The sequence below is a fragment of the Chelonia mydas genome, chromosome 12 (genome assembly GCF_015237465.2).
Source record: "Chelonia mydas isolate rCheMyd1 chromosome 12, rCheMyd1.pri.v2, whole genome shotgun sequence".
Taxonomy (NCBI): domain Eukaryota; kingdom Metazoa; phylum Chordata; order Testudines; family Cheloniidae; genus Chelonia; species Chelonia mydas.
This window is the reverse complement of record NC_051252.2, coordinates 20231901-20253560: the sequence shown is the minus strand read 5'-3', so window position 1 is coordinate 20253560 and position 21660 is coordinate 20231901. Positions and strand designations below refer to the sequence as shown.

General features: G+C 41.5%; 1 protein-coding gene across 3 annotated transcripts in view; it reads left to right on the top strand.

The window, feature by feature from the left end:
* The window catches only part of LOC102941711 (uncharacterized protein F13E9.13, mitochondrial), a 42264-nt gene extending 20900 nt beyond the window's left edge, over positions 1-21364 (top strand). For 2 of the 3 annotated variants that reach the window (XM_007058659.4, XM_043526130.1), the window contains 3 exons: positions 6246-6396; positions 8708-8835; positions 16598-21364. In XM_007058659.4, the coding sequence (XP_007058721.1) occupies positions 6246-6396; positions 8708-8835; positions 16598-16788 (470 nt within the window). In that variant the 3' untranslated portion in view covers positions 16789-21364. Of the gene's footprint in view, positions 1-6245; positions 6397-7822; positions 7877-8707; positions 8836-16597 lie in introns of all 3 variants that reach the window. The other variant, XM_037877402.2, reaches the window with a different exon arrangement.
* The last annotated feature ends 296 nt before the right edge of the window (positions 21365-21660 follow it).

The following is a 21660-nucleotide window of genomic DNA, read 5'->3' as shown; positions in this document are numbered from 1 at the left end:
GGCAGTCATATGGTGCTACATTTAAGAAAGTAAAAGGAAAGCTCCTCCTCCCCTTTTTTTATTGTGTAAGAGTAATGGTCACAGAAAGGAACATGGACTAAAGGAAAAAAGCCTGTCATAAAATACACCCACTTGGTGGAACTTGGTTTCCTTACAGACCTATATATTTATTAATTCTACAACTCTTTAAAAGAGAGATCAAGGTGCCTGACAACATGCATCATTTTCAAGCAGCCTCAAGAAAATGCAATGGAGTCCGCTGATTATGCAGAAAACAATAACAGTTAGGTAAACAAGTGTAGACATCAGACGTGCCAAACCTGTGGAAAAAATGCAGAAATTGGGCTTGTTTTTGGCTTAATTGGCTTGTGAGTTGCTTGTTGGCTAGTTTTTGGCTTGTAGCTTGTTGCTTTTTTTTTTTTTTTTTTTTTTTTTAAATCGGCTTCTGGCAAGCAGGGGCCAGTGTGGGGGAGGAAGAGAGTCAGGGGTGCATATTGGGCCTGCACAGTCCCAGTCTGTACACCAGGGGGATCTTGTCACATGGGGTATGTCTACACTACGAAATTAGGTCGAATTTATAGAACTCGGTTTTGTAGAAAGCGGTTTTATACAGTTGATTGTGTGTGTCCCCACACAAGTGCTCTAAGTGCATGTAGTCGGCGGAGTGTGTCCACAGTACCGAGGCAACCGTCGACTTCCGGAGCGTTGCACCGTAGGTAGCTATCCCACAGTTCCCACAGTCTCCGCCGCCCATCTGAATTCTGGGTAGAAATCCCAGTGCCTGATGGGGCTAAAACATTGTCGCGGGTGGTTCTGGGTACATATTGTCAGGCCCCCGTTCCCTCCCTCCCTCCCTCCGTGAAAGCAGGGGCAGACAATCGTTTTGCACCTTTTTTCTTGAGTTACCTGTGCAGACGCCGTACCACGGCAAGCATGGAGCCCGCTCAGCAAACTGATACCGTATGTCTCCTGGGTGCTGGCAGACCTGGTACTGCATTGCTACACAGCAGTTAATTGCCTTTTGGCAGCAGACAGTGCAGTATGACTGGTAGCCGTCATCGACGTAGTCCTGGGTGCTCTTTTAATCGGGTGCCTGGGCAAACATGGGAGTGACTCAGCCAGATCATTTCCCTTTTAAGTTTCATCTCGTGGCGATTCAGTCCTACCGGCAGTGCACTGTCTTTTAACCTCCAGCCAGCAGAAGATGATGGCTAGTCGTCATACTGCACCGTCTTCTGCTAAGCACCCAGGAGATGATGACGGCTAGCGGTCGTACTGCACAGTCTGCTGCCAGCAAGATGTATAAAGATAGATGAAGCGGCTCAAAACAAGAAATAGACCAGATTTGTTTTGTATTCATTTTCTCCTCCTTCCCTCTGTGAAATCAACGGCCTGCCAAACCCGGTTTTGAGTTCTATCCTTGAGGGGGCCATTCAGTTTCTCGCAAAGCCACCCCCTTTGTTGATTTTAATTCCCTGTAAGCCAACCCTGTAAGCCATGTCGTCAGTTGCCTCTCCCTCCATCAGGGCAACGGCAGACAATCGTTCCGCGCCTTTTTTCTGTGCAGACGCCATACCACGGCAAGCATGGAGCCCGCTCAGATCACTTTGGCAATTAGGAGCACATTAAACACCACGCGCATTATCCAGCAGTATATGCAGCACCAGAACCTGGCAAAGCAAAACCGGGCGGGTAGGCGACGTCAGCGTGGTGACGAGAGTGATGAGGACATGGACACAGACTTCTCTCAAAGCAGGGACCCTGGCAATGTGGGCATCATGGTGCTAATGGGCTAGGTTCATGCGGTGGAACGTCGATTCTGGGCTCGGGAAACAAGCACAGACTGGTGGGACCTCATAGTGTTGCAGGTCTGGGACGATTCCCAGTGATTGCAAAACTTTCGCATGCGTAAGGGCACTTTTATGGAACTTTGTGACTTGCTTTCCCCTGCCCTGAGGCGCAAGAATACCAAGATGAGAGCAGCTCTCACAGCTGAGAAGCGAGTGGCGATAGCCCTGTGGAAGCTTGCAACGCCAGACAGCTACCGGTCAGTCGGGAATCAATTTGGAGTGGGCAAATCTACTGGGGGGCTGCTGTGATGCAAGTAGCCAACGCAATCAAAGATCTGCTGATATCAAGGGTAGTAACCCTGGGAAATGTGCAGGTCATGGTGGATGGCTTTGCTACAATGGGATTCCCTAACTGTGGTGGGGCCATAGACGGAACCCATATCCCTATCTTGGCACCGGAGCACCAAGCCGGCGAGTACATAAACCAGAAGGGGTACTTTTCAATAGTGCTGCAAGCACTGGTGGATCACAAGGGATGTTTCACCAACATCAACGTGGGATGGCCGGGAAAGGTACATGACGCTTGCATCTTCAGGAACTCTGGTCTGTTTCAAAAGCTGCAGGAAGGGACTTTATTCCCAGACCAGAAAATAACAGTTGGGGACATTGAAATGCCTTGGGGACCCAGCCTACCCCTTAATGCCATGGCTCATGAAGCCGTACACAGGCAGCCTGGACAGTAGTCAGGAGCTGTTCAACTACAGGCTGAGCAAGTGCAGAATGGTGGTAGAATGTGCATTTGGACGTTTAAAAGCGTGCTGGCGCAGTTTACTGACTCAGTTAGACCGCAGCGAAACCAATATTCCCACTGTTATTACTGCTTGCTGTGCACTCCATAATATCTATGAGAGTAAGGGGGAGACGTTTATGGCAGGGTGGGAGGTTGAGGCAAATCGCCTGGCTGCTGGTTTCGCACAGCCAGACACCAGGGTGGTTAGAAGAGCACAGGAGGGCGTGGTGCGCATCAGAGAAGCTTTGAAAACCAGTTTCATGACTGGACAGGCTACGGTGTGAAAGTTCTGTTTGTTTCTCCATGATGAAACCCACCGCCTGTTGGTTCACTCTACTTCCCTGTAAGCTAACCACCCTCCCCTCCTCCCTTCGATCACCACTGTCAGAGGCAATAAAGTCATTGTTGCTTCACATTCATGCATTCTTTATTCATTCATCACACAAATAGGGGGATAACTACCAAGGTAGCCCGGGAGGGGTGGTGGAGGAGAGAAGCACCAGGAGGGGTGGTGGAGGAGGGAAGGACAAGGCCACACAGCACTTTAAAAGTTTAAAACTTTAAAACTTATTGAATGCCAGCCTTCTGTTGCTTGGGCAATCCTCTGGGGTGGAGTGGCCGGGTGGCCAGAGGCTCCCCCACTGCGTACTTGGGCGTCTGGGTGAGGAGGCCATGGAACTTGGGGAGGAGGGCAGTTAGTTACACAGGGGCTGTAGCGGCGGTCTGTGCTCCTGCTGCCTTTCCTGCAGCTCAACCATACGCTGGAGCATATTGGTTTGATCCTCCAGCAGCCTCAGCATTGAATCCTGCCTCCTCTCATCACACTGCCACCACATTTGAGCTTCAGCCCTCTCTTCAGCCTGCTACCTCTCCTCCCGGTCATATTGTGCTTTCCTGCACTCTGACATTGTCTGCCTCCACGCAGTCGTCTGTGCTATGTCAGTGTGGGAGGACACCATGAGCTCAGAGAACATTTCATCATGAGTGTTTTTTTTTTCGCCTTCTAATCTTCACTAGCCTCTGGGAAGGAGAAGATCCTGTGATCATCGAAACACATGCAGCCGGTGGAGAAAAAAAAGAGGCAGTGGTGTTTAAAAAGACACATTTTCTAGAACAATGGCTATACTCTTTCACGGTAAACCTTGCTGTTAACATTACATACACAGCACATGTGCTTTCGTTCCAAGGTCACATTTTGCCTCCCCTCACCACGTGGCTAGTCTCTCACCCACCCCCCCACCCACCCCCACCCCCTGGCTAACAGCGGGGAACATTTCTGTTCAGCCACAGGCAAACAGCCCAGCAGGAACGGGCACCTCTGCATGTCCCCTTAAGAAAAGCACCCTATTTCAACCAGGTGACCATGAATGATATCACTCTCCTGAGGATAACACAGAGAGATAAAGAACGGATGTTGTTTGAATGCCAGCAAACATACACTGCAATGCTTTGTTCTACAATGATTCCCGAGTACGTGCTACTGGCCTGGTGTGGTAAAGTGTCCTACCATGGTCGTGGAATAAGGCTGCCCTCCCCAGAAACCTTTTGCAAAGGCTTTGGGAGTACATCCAGGAGAGCTGCAAATGCCAGGGCAAATTAATCATTAAACATGCTTGTTTTTAAACTATGTATAGTATTTTAAAAGGTACACTCACCAGAGGTCTCCTCTTCTCCACCTGGCGGGTCCGGGAGGCAGCCTTGGGTGGGTCCGGGGGGGACTGCCTCCAGGTCCAGGGTGAGAAACAGTTCCTGGCTGTCGGGAAAACCAGCTTCTCTGCTTGCTTGCTGTAAGCTATCTACAACTTCATCATCATCATCTTCCTCATTCCCAAAATTTGCTTCTGTGTTGCCTCCATCTCCATTGAAGGAGTCAAACAACACGGCTGGGGTCGTGGTGGCTGAACCCCCTAAAATGGCATGCAGCTCATCATAGAAGCGGCATGTTTGGGGCTCTGACCTGGAGCGGCCGTTTGCCTCTCTATTTTTCTGGTAGACTTGGCTCAGCTCCTTAAGTTTCACGCGGCATTGCTTCGGGTCCTTGTTATGGCCTCTGTCCTTCATGCTCTGGGAGATTTTGACAAATGTTTTGGCATTTCGAAAACTGGAACGGAGTTCTGATAGCACGGATTCCTCTCACCATACAGCGATCAGATCCCGTACCTCCCGTTCGGTACATGCTGGAGCTCTTTTGCGATTCTGGGACTCCATCATGGTCACCTCTGCTGATGAGCTCTGGCCAGCGTGGCAAGCTGCAGGTGACCATGCAAACAGGAAATTGAAATTCAAAAGTTCGCGGGCCTTTTCCTGTCTTCCTGGCCAGTGCATCTAAGTTGAGAGTGCTGTCCAGAGCGGTCACAATAGAGCACTCTGGGATAGCTCCCGGAGGCCAATACCATCTAATTGCATCCACAGTACCCCAAAGTCGACCCGGCAAGGGCAATTTAAGCGCTAATCCACTTGTCAGAGGTGGATTAAGGAAATCGATTTTAAGAGCCCTTTAAGTCGAAAAAAAGGGCTTCATCGTGTAGACGGGTGCAGGTTTACATCGATTTAACGCTGCTAAATTCGACCTAAACTCCTAGTGTAGACCAGGGCATAGAGTGTTGGGGTTCTTAGGGATTGGCTTGTTTTGGGCTTGTTTTGAAATGGGATTAGCTTGATTTTTGGGCTTATTATGAAAGTCAGGGTGCTTATTTACTGTGTGAAAGTTGGCAACTGTGGTGAACATCTGTTCTAAGAGGTTTCTGGAAAAATAACTATAGTAGTAAGAGAAAGTGTGGGGTGCATACCCCATCACAGGAGATAATAGCACTTTCCTACCTCACAGTGTAAATACACTAAAGATAGGGAGATTCTCAGATACCACAGTACTGGGAGCCATATAATTACCTTAGATTCATCTTGTTCCTTTACTACCTATTGTTGCTTCTTCTTAGAATCAAACACTATAGTTGACGCAAGGCAAATGTGAGTTTGGTACACTGGGAGGGGAGAGAATGTGGGGGAAAGGGAGAAATGAAAGTCATTGTCTTAAATAGTGCCCCACAGTATGCAAAAGTTTGAGAACTGCCATTTTACTGGATTACCCAATAATGTTCTAAATTCACAACTGAAAATCATTTTTAATTGGGGCCTGATTTTGCACTCAAGCAAAACTCCCTTTCTATTTTAATAGGCATTCAATCTCTATAAGAATTGCATGGCCAGATCTCTAAATCTGACCAATTAAATAAAAACTGCAGAAAGTTTTAGAAATTTATTTTAAAATTTGAAATTTGTACATCGAAATCCAAAGATTGTATCTTAGTTGCAATTAAGAGGTAGCTCACCATCCAGCTTACGGTTTTTTCCTTGTAGTGGGCCTAGGAGGTACGGGGGGGGGGGGCGGGGGGCTGTTTGTGGAAATTCAGTTTGTGTTGCTCTTGATGTATGCCTTGCACCTAGAGGCCACGGTGATGGGTTGCACTAAAAATCTTTAACACATGTTTTGACTAGGCTTGACAAACTGCTTATCAGCAGAGACTTGCTTTTTGCGCTAGTGTCTGAGAACCTCTCAATACTGTGTCAGAATAGACTTAAAATGTAATTACAGGATGAAATTTAGGAGAAATGTAATTTCTCTTTGCAGTTCAATTTCATCTTCAGATTTCAAATTTCTTTTCTAGGTCTGGATTTTATCCGAGTTGAAGGGTTTGTTTTTTCTCATGTTGCTGATGAAGGGATTATAAATGCCTGTGCAGGTGATCTGCTAAGATACCGAAAACAAATCGGAGCACAGCATGTTCAAATTTTTGCCGATATTAAAAAGAAACACAGGTAAATATGCGCACTGTTTACATATGTGTTAATGTAAAAATAATCTGATGTTCATTTTACATTCATCTTATTAATTACTCAGAAAGTGAATATTGGGAGAACTTTACTGCTCACGCAGGGTCTTGCAAAACTATTAAACTTGCACCTATAAACTGCAGCTTTCTGTATCTGTGTAATTTGCAGTTGTTTAACTTTCAGAATTTGTAAATGTCTTGTGTCTGACATAAGGTGATGCTTTATATCAGTTAGATGTATCTCCTTATTATGTTTACAAATAAATCATGTTTCATGAGGTTAAGCATCTAAAATAGCTATTTTAATAGCTAAGTTAATATTAATATTTTAATAGCTAAGTTATATGGGTCGCTACCAAATGTGACACAAACAAATCATGAGATTTTTGCCACGTTAAAAGCTCTTATCCCTTTCCCTCTAATATTGGTTTCTTCAATTTTAAATCAGTGCTGTATGTGGATATGGAGTATGTTTTATGATTATCAGGCAGCAGCATCTTATGACAGCTATGTGAATTCAAGCTGACATTTCATCACAATTGTCACACAGTCCTTTCTGTTATTAGATGTTTCTTTGAAATTTAATTCAGAAAAAGAGAGAACCAAAAAGCTGTGTATTGCGCATATCAAGTAGCTTGAATTCAAGAAAGATTTGTGTGTGGAGTGTGGGAAAAGTCATGGAAATAGCTAGGTTTGGGTCATATTTAATATCTGGTTTAAAAAAAGAAACATTTCATTATAATAAATGAAATGCAGCATTTTCAACATAAGTTTAAAGGTTCCTTCAAAGCATTTACTTTCTAACTTCACTTCTCCATATTCTGAACATCCGTGCAATGATATTTCTTCTTCTCCTGAGAAGTCCCAGAATGTGGTACTTCATGCACATATTCTCATCTTTGTCATATGAGACACTGATATTTAGAATGTACACTGAGTTGTTCATAGGCTGATGCAATGTGGTGTTTGTTATTTTCTTAGTTAATAGTGGAAAGGAGAATGTCATCTAACCAGTTTATGGGAAACAAATATTCATGGGATTATTGAACTAAAGGGCAGGGGTTAAAAGGCTGTGGTGTTTTCTCTAACAACAACAACAAAATGCCTGGCACCAAGAATTAGCAGTGTCCAATTCTCTAACTTGACAAACTGTTTCCCAGGTTATCCTCCGTTACTAGCGTTAGGGATTTCCGTTTCCTTTCACTCTGTTTTTTCCCTCCATATTTTTACATATGCACAACTTCATCAAGGCCCTGACATCACAATGACTTTCTTTTGGCTGCAAAAAGTTGTTTGGTATTCTTTTTTTAGCACAGTCACACTGCTGGAGAGGGTCATGGCAGAGTGAATATGCCAGAAGAGGCACTGCCTCTCAATATGACTGAAGCAAGTTCCTTCTATTCCATTCCCAGATCTGGTTGGCCCAGAAGGAAGGACACTAGTCCCAGGACTACTGGTCTTTTGTGGTTAGTGCTCTGTACTACCATAACAGGGTATCAGGTTACTGTATAATATTGTCTGTCTTAAATATCGTATTTTCTGATTCTATTGTAGAAAAGATAGGGGGAAATTATAAATGTAAAAGTTGGTGTTTCAAAGGCTAAAACTTTCTCAAATTTTTGAAGCTGTCTAAAGCTGAGGTTGCTGTAGATGTAGGTTTCAGAAAAAGAGGCTAGCTTACACATCTTACTGACAGTTACTGCTTAAAATTTGAATGGTACATCTTTGGATGCATGAAGCAACTACTGTTTGAAGATGATAGCTGCTCTCATTTTTTCCTCCAAAGACAGATATCCAGGATATAGTGCTTGGCCTTTATGGCCTTTTTGTTGGCCTTTATGAAAAGAGATGATGCTCCTAGTCCAGTTCCTAGAGGACAAGGACCTGATTTACAGAAAAGCCGAGCACCTACAAATCCACTTGAAATCAGGGGAGTTCAGCATCTATGAAAATTAGGCACTCACTACAAAAGCTGCCAGCTCAGTTGGTACTCCAGGGTGACAGTCTAGCACATTTAGCAGTCACTGTGTAGACAGGGTGAGACCCAGACAAAGAGACAAGTGGGTTATGGGTCTAGGATGACCAAACTTTTTTTTTTTTTCCCTCACATTGTGTTTTTAATGTCAACTGTAAAAAAAAAGGGCACTTAACACTCAAAAGTCAATCTTCAGTTGTTCTGACAGCAGGGAATTGAAATACAATCATGAGTTGTAAGAAAAGCAGCCTAACATTAAACAAGGTGGATAGCAAGTATGTATGCTGAAAGTAACAACAGGTTATGTTTCTGCTGTTTACAGCGCTCACGCTCTGACAGCAGATGTCAGTATATCAGAGACTGCTAAGGCTGCTGAGCTCTTCCTTGCTGATGGGATTGTATTGACTGGAACAGCTACTGGAATGCAGGCAGATCCTAAAGAATTGAAAGGTGAGAGCTGTCACATGAAGGTCGGGCAACAACCAGTGAATCATTTTCTGGATTAAATATAGAGAGAAATCTATACATTCTCTGTTCTAAAAACAGAGAAACTTTCTTTCACCGTAGAGTTTGATTTGGTCTCGCACAAACCAGAGTGATTTGGGTTTTGGTTGGATGTACAGTAGCATGTTTATAAAAACAATTTTTATGGCATAAAAGTTAAAATTATTGTAAGTATTGGGAAAGTATGCTTGGTAACATTTAAGTGTTACTCATATTGGCATCTTGTAAGAAAAGGAAGGCTCAATTTCTACATGATTTTAATTTAAGAATGAGATTCTCCATAGCCTTTTTTTTTTAAAAAAAAAGGCTAATAACTAGACTAGTTAAAAATACTTAACTATTAACATGGAAAGACTATTTATAATTGGATTTCTCATTGTGAAACACATATTCCAGCAGCAAGAGAGGAACCTGCCGAGATTTGGACATTTCGGTGCAGTAATACTAGGGGAGGTGTAGCCTTTAAGAGTTGAAAAAGAATTCTCTTTCTCTGATAAGTGGAAAAGTATGTGACATTTAAATTATTTTTAAAGGCGTATTTGTTTCTAAGAGAGATAACTTGACCCATGAATTCTGACCTGTGTAGATATCATGTACGGTGCCTGATGTTACTATATTGGCACAGGTTGGAATTGTCTTCAACAAATTGGATTGCTCCTTTGTTACAGTTCATTGTGCTAAGGACTGATATTCATGTAGATGAATGGCTTGAATCTGAGAAATGCTGAGCACCTGCAACTTTCATTTGAAGTCAGCTCCCATCGATATGACTGGTGTTCATCACCTCCCAGGATCAAGCTCTAAAAGTAATCATCATATGCTCAACCAAGACTGGGAACATTTTTAGCAAAAATCATGTTCGAAGAAACAAGAAGGCTGCTTTTGTGGGTTCCATTCTTGCTGCTTTAAACATGGCTCTTTCTGGTCTAAAGACAGCCAGTCATTCATCCTTCCTTATTACAATTCTAAAGAAGAAAAGGCAGGTGATATACTACATGTTTTACGCAGGTCTCTCTGGTAAATATGTATCAGACCACATTCAGAATGTTACATAGTTAGTGGAAATTTCCAATATTTATCCATATAATACAGGTTCAACACTATGTTGTTACAGGGCATATTAAACTTGACAAATTAGGTTTTCATGTGCATATACAGAATTAAAACAAAGCCCTTGCCAAAGAATAGATGATAAATGACTACATTTTAGCCCACCCTTAGGTAAACTGCAGTGGAAAGTTGGCTATGTATGAAGATAGGCCTCTTAAAGTAATAGATTTTCTCAGTATTAAAACAAAAATTGTTTCATGAAACAGAACCTTCTGAAAACAATGTGACTCTAAAGTTTGACAGACTTAACCTTTGTATCATCCACACCCTTAAATTAGTTTTTTGTTTCCCCCTTCTTCAATGGAAAAAACAAATAAGTTTCAAAAAGTCGTAAAAAGCAGAAGGCAAAATTCTGTTCTAGGATGTGTGTAGCTTCCCTTGACTTTGGTGGGTGCCAGCTCACGCATCAGAGAGCAGATTTTGTCCTATAGTTTTTTACAGTGGGATACCAACCAAGCCAAACCATGGATTCTAGAATTTATGTATACGTGCCAGTTTTATTCTCTTTCTGGCTCCAAAGAACAGAGATCAGAGAAATGACACAAAGTATACCCATTTGTGTGGCTCTCACTTTTGTGTCATGAATACAATAAACCTAGTATTCTGGGTTTGTTTTGGTTGGGTCACACAGCTAAGTGCTGAGATTTTATGACAGTGTGGCAATCCCTCATTTAAGAGGGTTGGTAGTTTTGAGTTGTTAATTGGGGAGGGACCTCTTGAAAAATCAGTATTCTCGGGTCGGAAATGACAGTTTAAGCACATCAGTGTTGGTAATCTCTCTAACAGAATCAGACCTACGGTCACAAAGTTGAGTGTTGGTGTGAGTGAATTTTTGCATTTCACAAGTTTCTGTGTTGTTAGAAGTACTGTGTTACAATGAAGACGTTAAGTGTAGACAAAATTGGACACCTTTCATCATGTTACAAAATATATAATTTAAAACATTTTATGCCAATTTAAGCTTTGATCTGATCAGCTGTCTCTTGAAAGCAGAACTGAAAAGGCAGTTGAGATTTTGCTATATCCTTCTTCAGATTTGTTATGCAGCAATACAGAAATGCTAGTGCCTTTGTCTCTGATGTATTGAATTGACTGTGATTTGAGGTAGGAAAGAAGTGTTTCTGTCAAACAAGGAAACTGTGTGAAGGGGCTAGAATTTTGTTTAGATTATGTTGATACCTTAATTCAAGCCTCCTAATTGTGGTGATGCTTTGCCATGACCAGCCCTGACCAAAGGTCTTTTCACATGATATTGTGAGGATCTCTCAAGTATTATTCTCTGTAAAACTTCTATAGATGACTATAGATACGTCGCTTTTTCTCTGTTTATGAGTGCAGGCAAGCAGGCTCCTCTGAGGCAACTACCAGTCCATTCCACACAGCAGCTGGCAGGCATTGCTTATACAGTCAGTGACTATTGGCCTCTCTGTAGTACCCAGCTACTTCAGTTCTACAAAGTACCTAAGCAGCACTGGTCTAGGAAGTGAGGGACCCAAAGTCCCTTGTGCTCTTGCACTCTGCCACTGTTGGGCCATTAAGAAGCAGGCATTAGAATGCTGGGCTTATGTTGCACTTAATTTCTTAGCAGACTATATTTCCATTTGAGAATGTGTTTATCTTTCAGATAGGCAAAATTATATTATAAAAACTTCTATGATGGGAGACTTGTCCAAGTCTAAATAGCTCAAGGCTTGCTTTTGGAGGATAGGTGCTTTCTTCTTTAGATCTCCAGTCCATATCCAGCCTAGATTGGAAGTAACTAAAAAGTTTTTACTATCTGATGACTGTTTGATGAACTGTGGGAAAATGAGTTAGTGGTCGCAGTCCAGTAACTGCTGGACATGTACCCATGTCACAAAAACCACCAGAGTAGATAGTAATAATTTGGACCTTTGTTGGCATTGTTCACAGTGGGGACATGGAGACCAATTTACCTTTCTGCACATAGGTGGTTCGCTTATGTTGGGTACAAGCACATTGCTGCTGCCCATGCTGTACCTGTTCTATAGATAAAGAGAGGACATCTGTCTCTAATCTGCACCTTTTACAAGCACTAAGCATAATGATGAAAAAAAGCCCTTTGAATTAAAATAACTAAAATGTGTTACAGTACTGCATATACCATAAACACAGTGGTGTGTATGGTACAATGATTATTGCATATGAATAAAATGTTAAAGAAAAGTATTTGAGCAAGTTATTGGGGCATTGTTTAGTTTTACACTGTTTACCTTTTTTTAAAAAAAGCTATGCATTGTTGACCTTTATTTCATGCAACTTGTGCATATCCTAGTTCAAAAGGTTTCATTATGCTTTGCTATTTCATCTGATTTTTATTAGACATGTATGCAGATATACTGTCACAAGGAAGAACACAGTGTCCTCTAGTTATAGTTTATTGAAGCAGAGGAATGTCTAAGTATAATTGTATAAACTTTGAGATCTTGTCACATAGAATACATAGTCACAAAATTATCTGAAAAAGTTCAGTAGCTTGTGAAGAGTTGGCTTAGGAGTTATAAACAAGGTTTTGAGTTTAGAGACAATTAACAAATGTAGTGATTACTGTTAAATTCTGCTATGCAGAAACATCATACTGCACTGATTCCCATAATGCTGTTGCCTATTTAAAAAATAAAAAGTTAGAATTTGGGCAGTGATATAGTGCAAGTCTTATTAAACAACACCAAAATGTAAACCATTTGACCTGGATCAACATTATGTCTTACTGTGTGAAAGTATCTGTTTAAAATAATTTGAGTGACTTTACACTCAATTTGGTAACCAAATATAATGCCAAAGTGGGCAGTAAGGATGATGTATGTTCCCTATCCTGGTACTTTCTGGCTGGCCCCACCTTCTGCACAGGAAAGGACAGATCTGTGTGTGGAGGGTCCACTTCACACACAGATTACTGCAGGATGCTTGGATCCTTTGTTATTTAAGGAAGCCTTTGAAATAGCACATTTCAGTTTTCATTGTCTTAGTCTTTGCTTCTTAGGGCTTCTCTCGGGCCCATATGTCAGCTTAGATATTCTACTCTTCCTGCATGATCAGTTTACTTATTGACGTAGTATAATTATGTAGTACCAGCAATGTGTCCTGTGCACTTTTCGTAAAAACAAATACAGACTTTTGGCCAAATTCTCCTGGGAGAGCAGTTGAGCACTGCAATGCATATTTGTGAAAAGAATGTCATGTTAAATCTGTATTTGAACCTAAGTAAAGCGGATATGGTACTCTTAATAGATAGGGCATTGTATAAATAAAATTCTGATTTTGTTTTTGTTCAGTAATATAGTGGAAAGCTAATGAATCTATTATTGTGAGCAGGACTCCTGTCAGGATATAAAATAGGCATGAAAAGGGCTATAGCCCGACTCATCTGATGTGTCTAATTCAGGGCAAGGCTTTCCTTAAAATTGTCTTCCACTGTAGGATGGTCTTATTCTTCTGTGTTTACAGTATGTAGGGTGACCAGATAGCAAGTGTAAAAAATCGGGATGGGATGTGGGGGTAATAGATGCCGATATAAGAAAAAAACCCCAAAATTGGGACTGTTCCTATAAAATCAGGACATCTGGTCACCCTAACATTATGTGACAAATGGTGTTTGTTTTAGATGGAAGAATGCTAGCACATCTGACCTAGAGGAAGCTTCAGTAGCATTTGTATAGGTAGTTCTTCTCTTGGTGAAGCAGAATGGAAGTAAATAATTAGTCTTTCCTGTAGCATCATTAACAAGTTACAATTCTTATGAAACTTTAAAGTAAACAGCATTTTCTTGCAGAGTTATATTTTACATGTGTATCCTTCCCCTGACGCTGTAACCACCTACGCCAGCTTGTTATCACCAAGTAAAGCAATTTTTATATGTCTGTAAAGGTCAGAAATAATGTTCTACACCATTTTCTTTGAGGAAGCAAATAGAGCATCCTGCAAGGCACCGAGTCATTTTTGTGAGAACCAATTTGTAGTTAATGGTGATGAGGAAGTTCAGCACCTATTAGAATTGAGTCTTTATTTTTTCATAGCTAGATATTGACTTGTGCCTTTCAGAGACTTCTGTTAATCATCTGTCCTTTCTCCATAAAAGAAACTGAGCATAATAATAAATTTGTGATCTGAACAAACAAACTACTTTCTCTGGACCTTGTATCAATTTCTGTCATATTAAAAAAAAAACCAAAAAACCTCAGAATGCTTACATCTCACAGTGAACACAGTCACTTGAATAAATCTGAGGGAAATTCACCCTTGTGCACAGGGACTGCACAAAGCCTGAAGAGGGACTTCAGTGTTGCATAAGTCTTGTCTTGTGCCCTGGGGTGAATTTCACCGTATGCAACCTGGTGAAGGTTCGACTTGTTAAGTGATGTGTTGTTTCTAGATAAAATAATGTGCTGCTTTTATGTCCCACTTCCCTTTTAAAACAAAAATAATATTTACTAGCACTGCCTTTGGCCTGCAAATAAAGTAGATGGAGTTGTCCAAATAGTCCTTATGACCACTGTTTGCTTCTCTACTTCCCTTCCCCTAAATTACAAGATCAATTAGAGAGCCTGTTTTTCCTTTTCCTTTCATGGGGAATAACACTGTTTTGCTGCCTCTTCCCTGAAGATCTTGTTCTAGTCATCAGTATAGCATAAATTCAGCAAAGAGACCTGGTAGAAATATACACTGCTCCAACTACCATTATTGTGATTTAAACTGATAACTACAGAATTGTAATGAACACAGCACTATTGAATAGTTCTGCCATTTTAATAATCTCACCGCCTCCACCCAAAAAAACCCATCTGTGCTGACATAAATGGAAACAAGAATAACGTCTTATTCTTGTTGCTGTTACACTTTAATTACCATCTAGAAAGATTTGTTTTTATTGTTTTCCTTTTGGGATGAGAGAGAAATTGATAACACAGTTAAGAATCCTTATTTTTATATTTAAGTAACTCCCACAGGAATAAATTCTGTCCCCAAGACACTGGGTTCTGACTTGAGTGATCTGGGTTCTATTCTAGATGCTACTGCAATATAAATGACTGCCTCTTTCTATGTGTTTGTACAGCACCTCGTAAAATGAGGCTCTGATCTCATTTGGATGCTAGGTACTGCTGTAATATTAGTAACAAGGGAATCCAAGATGCAGAAGAACCACTGTACTTCTGCTGCGCAAGGGAGCTCCCTCAAAAGCTTAGTTCAGCAGAGGCTTCTTGGTAGGGTTGCCAACTGCCTAATCACACAAACCCAAACACCCTTCCCCGCCTCCTGTCCTGCCCCTTCCCCAAGCCCATATCCCTGTCCTGCCACTTCTCCGAGGCCCCGCCTCCACTCACTCCACCCCCCCCTCCTCTCTCTCCCCCACCCTCACTCACTTTCACCAGGCTGGGGAAGGAGTTTGGGATGCGGGGTGTGGGCTGGGACAGGGAGTTGGGGTGTGGGAGGGGGTTGGGGTGTAGGGTGCAGGCTCTGGGAGGGAGTTTGGGTGCAGGAGGGGGTGCAGGCTCTGGGAGGGAGTTTGGGTGTGGGCTGGGGCCGGGGGTTGGGGAACGGGGTGAGGTGAGGGGGATGGCGCTTATCTCGGGCGGCTCCCAAGAGCGACCAGCACATCCCTCTGGCAGAGGCTCCTAGGCGGGGGGGCCAAGGGGTCTCCACACGCCGCTGCCCCTGTCTACAGGCACTGCTCCCGCAGCTCCCATTGGCTGCAGTTCCTGGCCAATGGGACCTGTAGAGTCGGCACTCGGGGTGGGGGCAGCGCGCGGAGACACACACACACCCAGGAGCCAGAAGGACGTGCCAGCCGCTTCCGAGAGCAGTGCGGAACCAAGGCAGGTAGGGAGCCTGCCTTAGCCCCGCTGCGCCACCAGACTGTCAGTGCTTAAAATCTCCCAGTTTGGGTGCCGTAGCTCTGGGAGACAGATCGTGATTCCGGTAGACTCTCGACGAAACCAGGAGGATTGGCCACCCTACTTCTTGGGCATCTTTGTGCAGCGTGGTTTGTGGGGGCAGGAGAAGAAAGGGCTAGTGCAAGTGAGGCCAAAGGATTCACTGCCAAATAGTCATTGCCCCATGTGGAGTGGGGGTCACAAGAGTGGCCATTAATTGTTTCAGTCCGAGGCTTTGCCTCTTCCTCAGCACTGAAACTGCCCTGTGATGGATGGCCAATGGTGGTTTCGTGTGACCCCAACTCTTTCTTTTGCTTGAATAGTGGTTTGCAAAACAAATGCAGCATTGTTGTAGCCATGTTGGTCCCAGAATATTAGAGAGACAAGGTGGGTGAGGTAATAGCTTTTATTTATTCTCAGTTGGTGAGAGAGACAAGCTCAAAAGCTTACACAGAGCTCTTCTTCTTTTGTTAGCAGTCATTACAAGTGGTTTCTACAGACAAGCCACGTAATTCTTTACCAGAGAAACCAAGACCAGGTGTTGCTGACAGTCAGTATCATTTTTTAGCAAAGTATCAGTTGGAAATTGGATAAGTCAAGGCTGATTAATTTTGTGTCCCTATAATTTTAAGGGTGGGAGAAGGGAGAACGATTCTAGAGTGGGCTTAATCCTATTGTTGGATTTACATACGTGGCTTTCTTCATCTTAGAAGTTGAACATGCTGTGAAGATTCCAGTGCTGATTGGGTCTGGAGTGACGCTGGAGAATGCAAGGAACTACTTGGATGCAAATGCTTTAATAATTGGTTCATATTTCAAGAAAGAAGGTTATTGGGCAAATAGTGTTGATCCTGACAGAGTAAAGAAATTTATGGATCATATAGGTAAACTGAGAGAATGAATTTATCATCATATAGTATTGTGTTTGTGTAGAATGAGATTTGGCCACAGCACAACTTCTGTGGGGTTACCATACAAATCCAATATGATATACAGTACCATGCACAAGCAACCTCTATTAGCATTCATGGGAGTTGCATGGGAATTGGAATTGGTTAATACAATATTAAATGAGGAGAAAAAATCTTCTCTGTGGCTAGCCAGTAAATCAGATGGCATTTTAAAGAAAATGGGTGTTCTCAGTTTCATTTGTAGAAGGCACATTTCTGCAGCTCTCTACTCCATGTTCCAGTACTAAATTATCTCTTAGACGTTTTCAGGAATATATTCTTTCTGACAGGTAAAGAATTTGTGCAGCTTAAGAATTAGCTGAGTTTTGTTTTACATGTGGAATACAATAGGACACCCTAAGATTTCAGCCACCAGTACTGTAAATTGGGCAGGTCAGTTAGCCGCTGTGTGCCTCAGTTTCTCCATCTGTAAAATGGGGATAATAATACCTATTTTAAAAAATGTTGTAGGACATAATGAGATTTTGTAAAGCAATTTCATCTAATAAAAGTTACTATAAAAGTGCAAGATTTTTTTTTCATTCAAACTCTATTTGTCAAAAAAATACAATAAAAATGCTGTAAGTTAGTAAAGTCCATTTATTCATGTCTGAATACTGGTGACATCGTAGCAGAATTTTTGGAAGTCTTGATCCATCACTAACTTCAGACACTCAGCAGCTGCCCTTCCCAGTTTTAAGTGGCACCCCATCTATTTATCTCCTTATTGGTCCTTTACTATGATGACCCATCATGAACTCCTTCCGTGATAACTTTCTCAAGATTATTTCCATCTCTATGGCTGATGTGAGCAAACTACATAAGTTTGTGCCTGTTGATTTCTGAGAGCAGAGAGTCCTCTTTTCTCCAATAATATTTCAAACATAAGAGTATATGCCAGCACCCCATTTCAAAGGCTTCAGTTTTCTTCTAGTCATCCACATTAGTTCCCTAAGATTCACTTCCATAAGTCGCTATGGAAAAAAATTATACTTTTCACCAGCTGAACCTTTGTATGTTTCGAGAGGCCACGGTTTTTCCACACTTTTATAAGGGAGGCCATGACTGAACAAGCCATCCCTAGTCTTCTTCCGATTTCTTTAGAATAGCCTCCTTGGTTGGACTATGAATGATCCCAGGTAATTAAATCAATCTACTTCCTCTACAGCTTGACCATTAATCTTGTTGTCCACTTGCATCCTGACGTTAGTGATAGTGTCAAGATACATGCATTTTCATTTTTGCCCCTTTCAGTAGTACATATTTCTCATTAACTGTTTTTAACAGACTCCAACATTTGTTGAATTTCATTGATGGTTGCAACAAAAAGCATATCCGAGGTCAGTAAGAAGTGTTCACCAGTGGAAATCCTAGTTCCTTCCACTTTATCAAAACCTTCAGGGCTTGTCTCACAAGAAATTCTGCATACATGTTAAAAAGACTTGGGAGGCAAAGGAGCATTCTGTCTCCATGTGCCAATGGAAAACCTACTGCTGTTTGCACCATGATCTGTTGATGGTGGAGACTTGTCATGAATTCAATTAGATGCTTTGGAATCCCCATGTCAGCCAGTATCCTCCAGAGACTGTCATGATGGATGATATCAAATTCTTTGGAGTAGTCAGAGAAACGCCTAATCAATGGATTGCTGAATATTTGCAATTTGATTGTATGTGCCTCGTCCCTCTCTAAAATCAGCTTGTGGTGATGGTAGTTCTGCTTCTGTCATTTGCTTCGTGCTGTCCTGAATTATACAGAGGAACACTTTACTTGCATGCTATATCAAGGAGATGGTACAATAGTCACTGTACTGTTATAGTTCCTTTCTTTGGTAAGAGCAGAAAAATTCCCTTTGTCCAATCATCCAGTCAATTTCTAGTCACTCATGCATTGTTGCAAATTTTCCACATGAGATCAATACCACCATCACCGATCACTTTTAACAATTCTGCTGGCACATTATCTACCCCTGGTGCTTTCCCAAGCTTCATTTTCATAAAAGCACGCACCACTTCCTCGCTCAGGATTGATGGCTCAAGCTCTGTACTCTCTTTTCTGTCATCCTGTATTGTAAGTGGCTCTGATGAGGCATAGAGGTTGGCACAGTAATCTCTCTGTGTTTGAAATCACCACCTTCAGTAAAAACACTACTGTCATGATCTTTTATTATGCTTGGTCGCAGGGAAAACTTCTTACTAAAATGTCTGACCACTGTGAACATACCTTTTGTTTTATTATTTTAATTCTCGAGTTCCTCACATTTTGCTCTAATGTATTTGCTCTTATCTCCTCTAGTCTGCCTTTCAATCTGTCTGCTCAGTTCCTTACAGCGTATTTTCTCTCCTGCATTCTTCAGTCTCCAACCTTAACCTTCTCTGTTATTTATGGTGCGGTCTGACACTCGCTTTTTGGAATGTGTGCTTTAGCGGCTTCAAGCATGATAGTTTTCATTTTATTCCAAAAGTCATTCAGGTTTTCTCTTCTCTTTCACATATGATAGTGACTCAAACCTGTTCTTTACAGAAGTCATGTAGTTTTCGTTGATTTGGGACAAGTGCAGATGCAGCGGACCTGCCAAACGTCCTATCTTTTTACATTTTAATTTTATGTTTGAGGGTAACAGTTGATGGTCTGACCCACAGTCTGCGCTCAGGGAAGTCTCTTTGTCCATTGGACGCTTTATCTCCAGCGTCCCTGTATCATTACATAGTTGATCTGGTTCTTTGTCACATCGTCAGGTGACCTCCATATATGTAAACATATAGGATGTTGGGTGAAGATAGTGTTTTTAATGATCAGATGATTACAGTACAGACTTCGACTAAACATCTTCCTCTCATATTGTAAACCCAGACCACTGTTTCCCTTTATTTCTTTGAGAGCTTACAGCTCCAACTTTTGTGTTCAGATCTCCAATTACAAGGGTGGTGTCTTCAGTTGGTGTTTTAATAAGTGTCTCTTCAAATCATTCATAGAATGCCATAAATTGTTCGCTCGTCAGCTGCATAGAGGCTTAAACCTCTATGATCAACCTTTTAACTGACTTTGCTTGAAGGCAAATTGTAATGGTTGTATTGCTGATTGTATTATATCCAAGCACACACTTTGGTGTCTCCTTGAATAAAATAAATGCAACCCCTTTTCTCTCACTTTCTCAGAACCTGAGTATATACCACATACCCATCCATCATCATGAAGTGACCTCTACCATTCCATCACAGCTTAGATTCCATGTATATCTATCTTACGTCTTTGTAAATGGCAAAGTTCCCTTCATACATATGCCTCACAATCCATGTTCCTGTTCTGATCATTCTTTTATGAAGGTTCAAGTTATTCTTTTCCTTGGTGCAAACATCAGGTACTGTACTTCCCAAAGGATTTGGTACAGCACCATTGTAACTGCAACTGGTACTCTTGATGGCCAGAACCTCCTCCCCAGGATAATTTGATGAGCCTTTTGACGTGGGAGGTATCTCACCATCCAGTGCCACACATGGATCATGTTGCCTTTGTTCTGCCATGATTGGTCTCATGGGAGAAAATACACGGGGTGGTTTCCTATTGCCTTCTCTCTGGTTTGTGGTTGCTGTTGCTTAAATCATGATTTAATAACTCTTCTCCCTGTTGACGGCATTTCCTCCATTGGAGGTCCCAATATCCTCCCCAGGACCTCATCTGTCTGAAGCCATTAGTACTTCCTGAGGTTTCAGCCAGTTGTAGGTGGTACAGTCTACTGCCATTACAGCATCAGGCTGACTTGGAAATGCTGTACCACAACCAAAATTTAAAAAAAAAAATTGGGAAATGGATTCACTTTCGGTACTTAACGAAGAGTAAGTGTAAATATTTAAATTATTTTAAATAGAGCTGCTTGACATTTTTGGGGAATTTTGACAAAATATTTTAGTAAAAAACATTTGAAATGAAGATTTAATGCTGTTTTCAGACCAGCTAATTCAGCTCTGCACCTCTCAGGATTAGTATTAGTGATGTTGCAGACTGCCAAGATCCTTCCTAATACACACAGGGATAATTATGATGGAAGCCTTTCTTGTTGTACTGAGAAATTTTCATTTTCACAAAGAATTCTTCAACACAGAAAACAATAGTGGATAGATTCAGCCATCTCTTAAAACTAATAAATTATCACGAATAAAAAATGATTTTCCTTAGCCAAAAAAAGGTCTAGAAGTCATTGTTTGCTTATGTAAAATCAGAGAATGATAGAAGTACTAAAAGATTTTAAAAAAATCTTTTTTGTTATTTTGGGTTCATAATGTGAAAATCTTGTGTGATGTTTTAGTGAGAATGATGTGGACACAGACATGTTCTACATGGATATATTTCAGAGAGGTGTTTCTATCTGAGCACCCAAGTGAAAGAGAAGAAATTTTGCATGATAGTATTTATTTATTATATATTTATAATGTATTTTGCAGATTCGTTGGGTTGGAAATGTATTTACTTCATGAACTATCATGTGAAAAACAGTCAAATGTAAATAAAAATGACAATTTCTGATTATATTTTGAGATTTTACTCTTTCATTTTTGATAGAATGTATGTGTGTTTTCATTCTTTGAGACTGTGAGTGAAATCTGTCCTTTGGAATCTCTCTCTTGACATCTGTGCGTAGCTTCCATTGATGCTAATGTAGATTATGTTGTGTATATCAAAGGATAAATGTAAACCCTTTGTAAGCTGGTGGAGACCCACCCATCTCCAAATAAAACGGCACACTCATTGTAGAGCAAAAACATCATCTCCCAGAGGTTTTTTTTTGTAAAGATAAAAGTAATTCCAAAAAACACAGCGTGAAA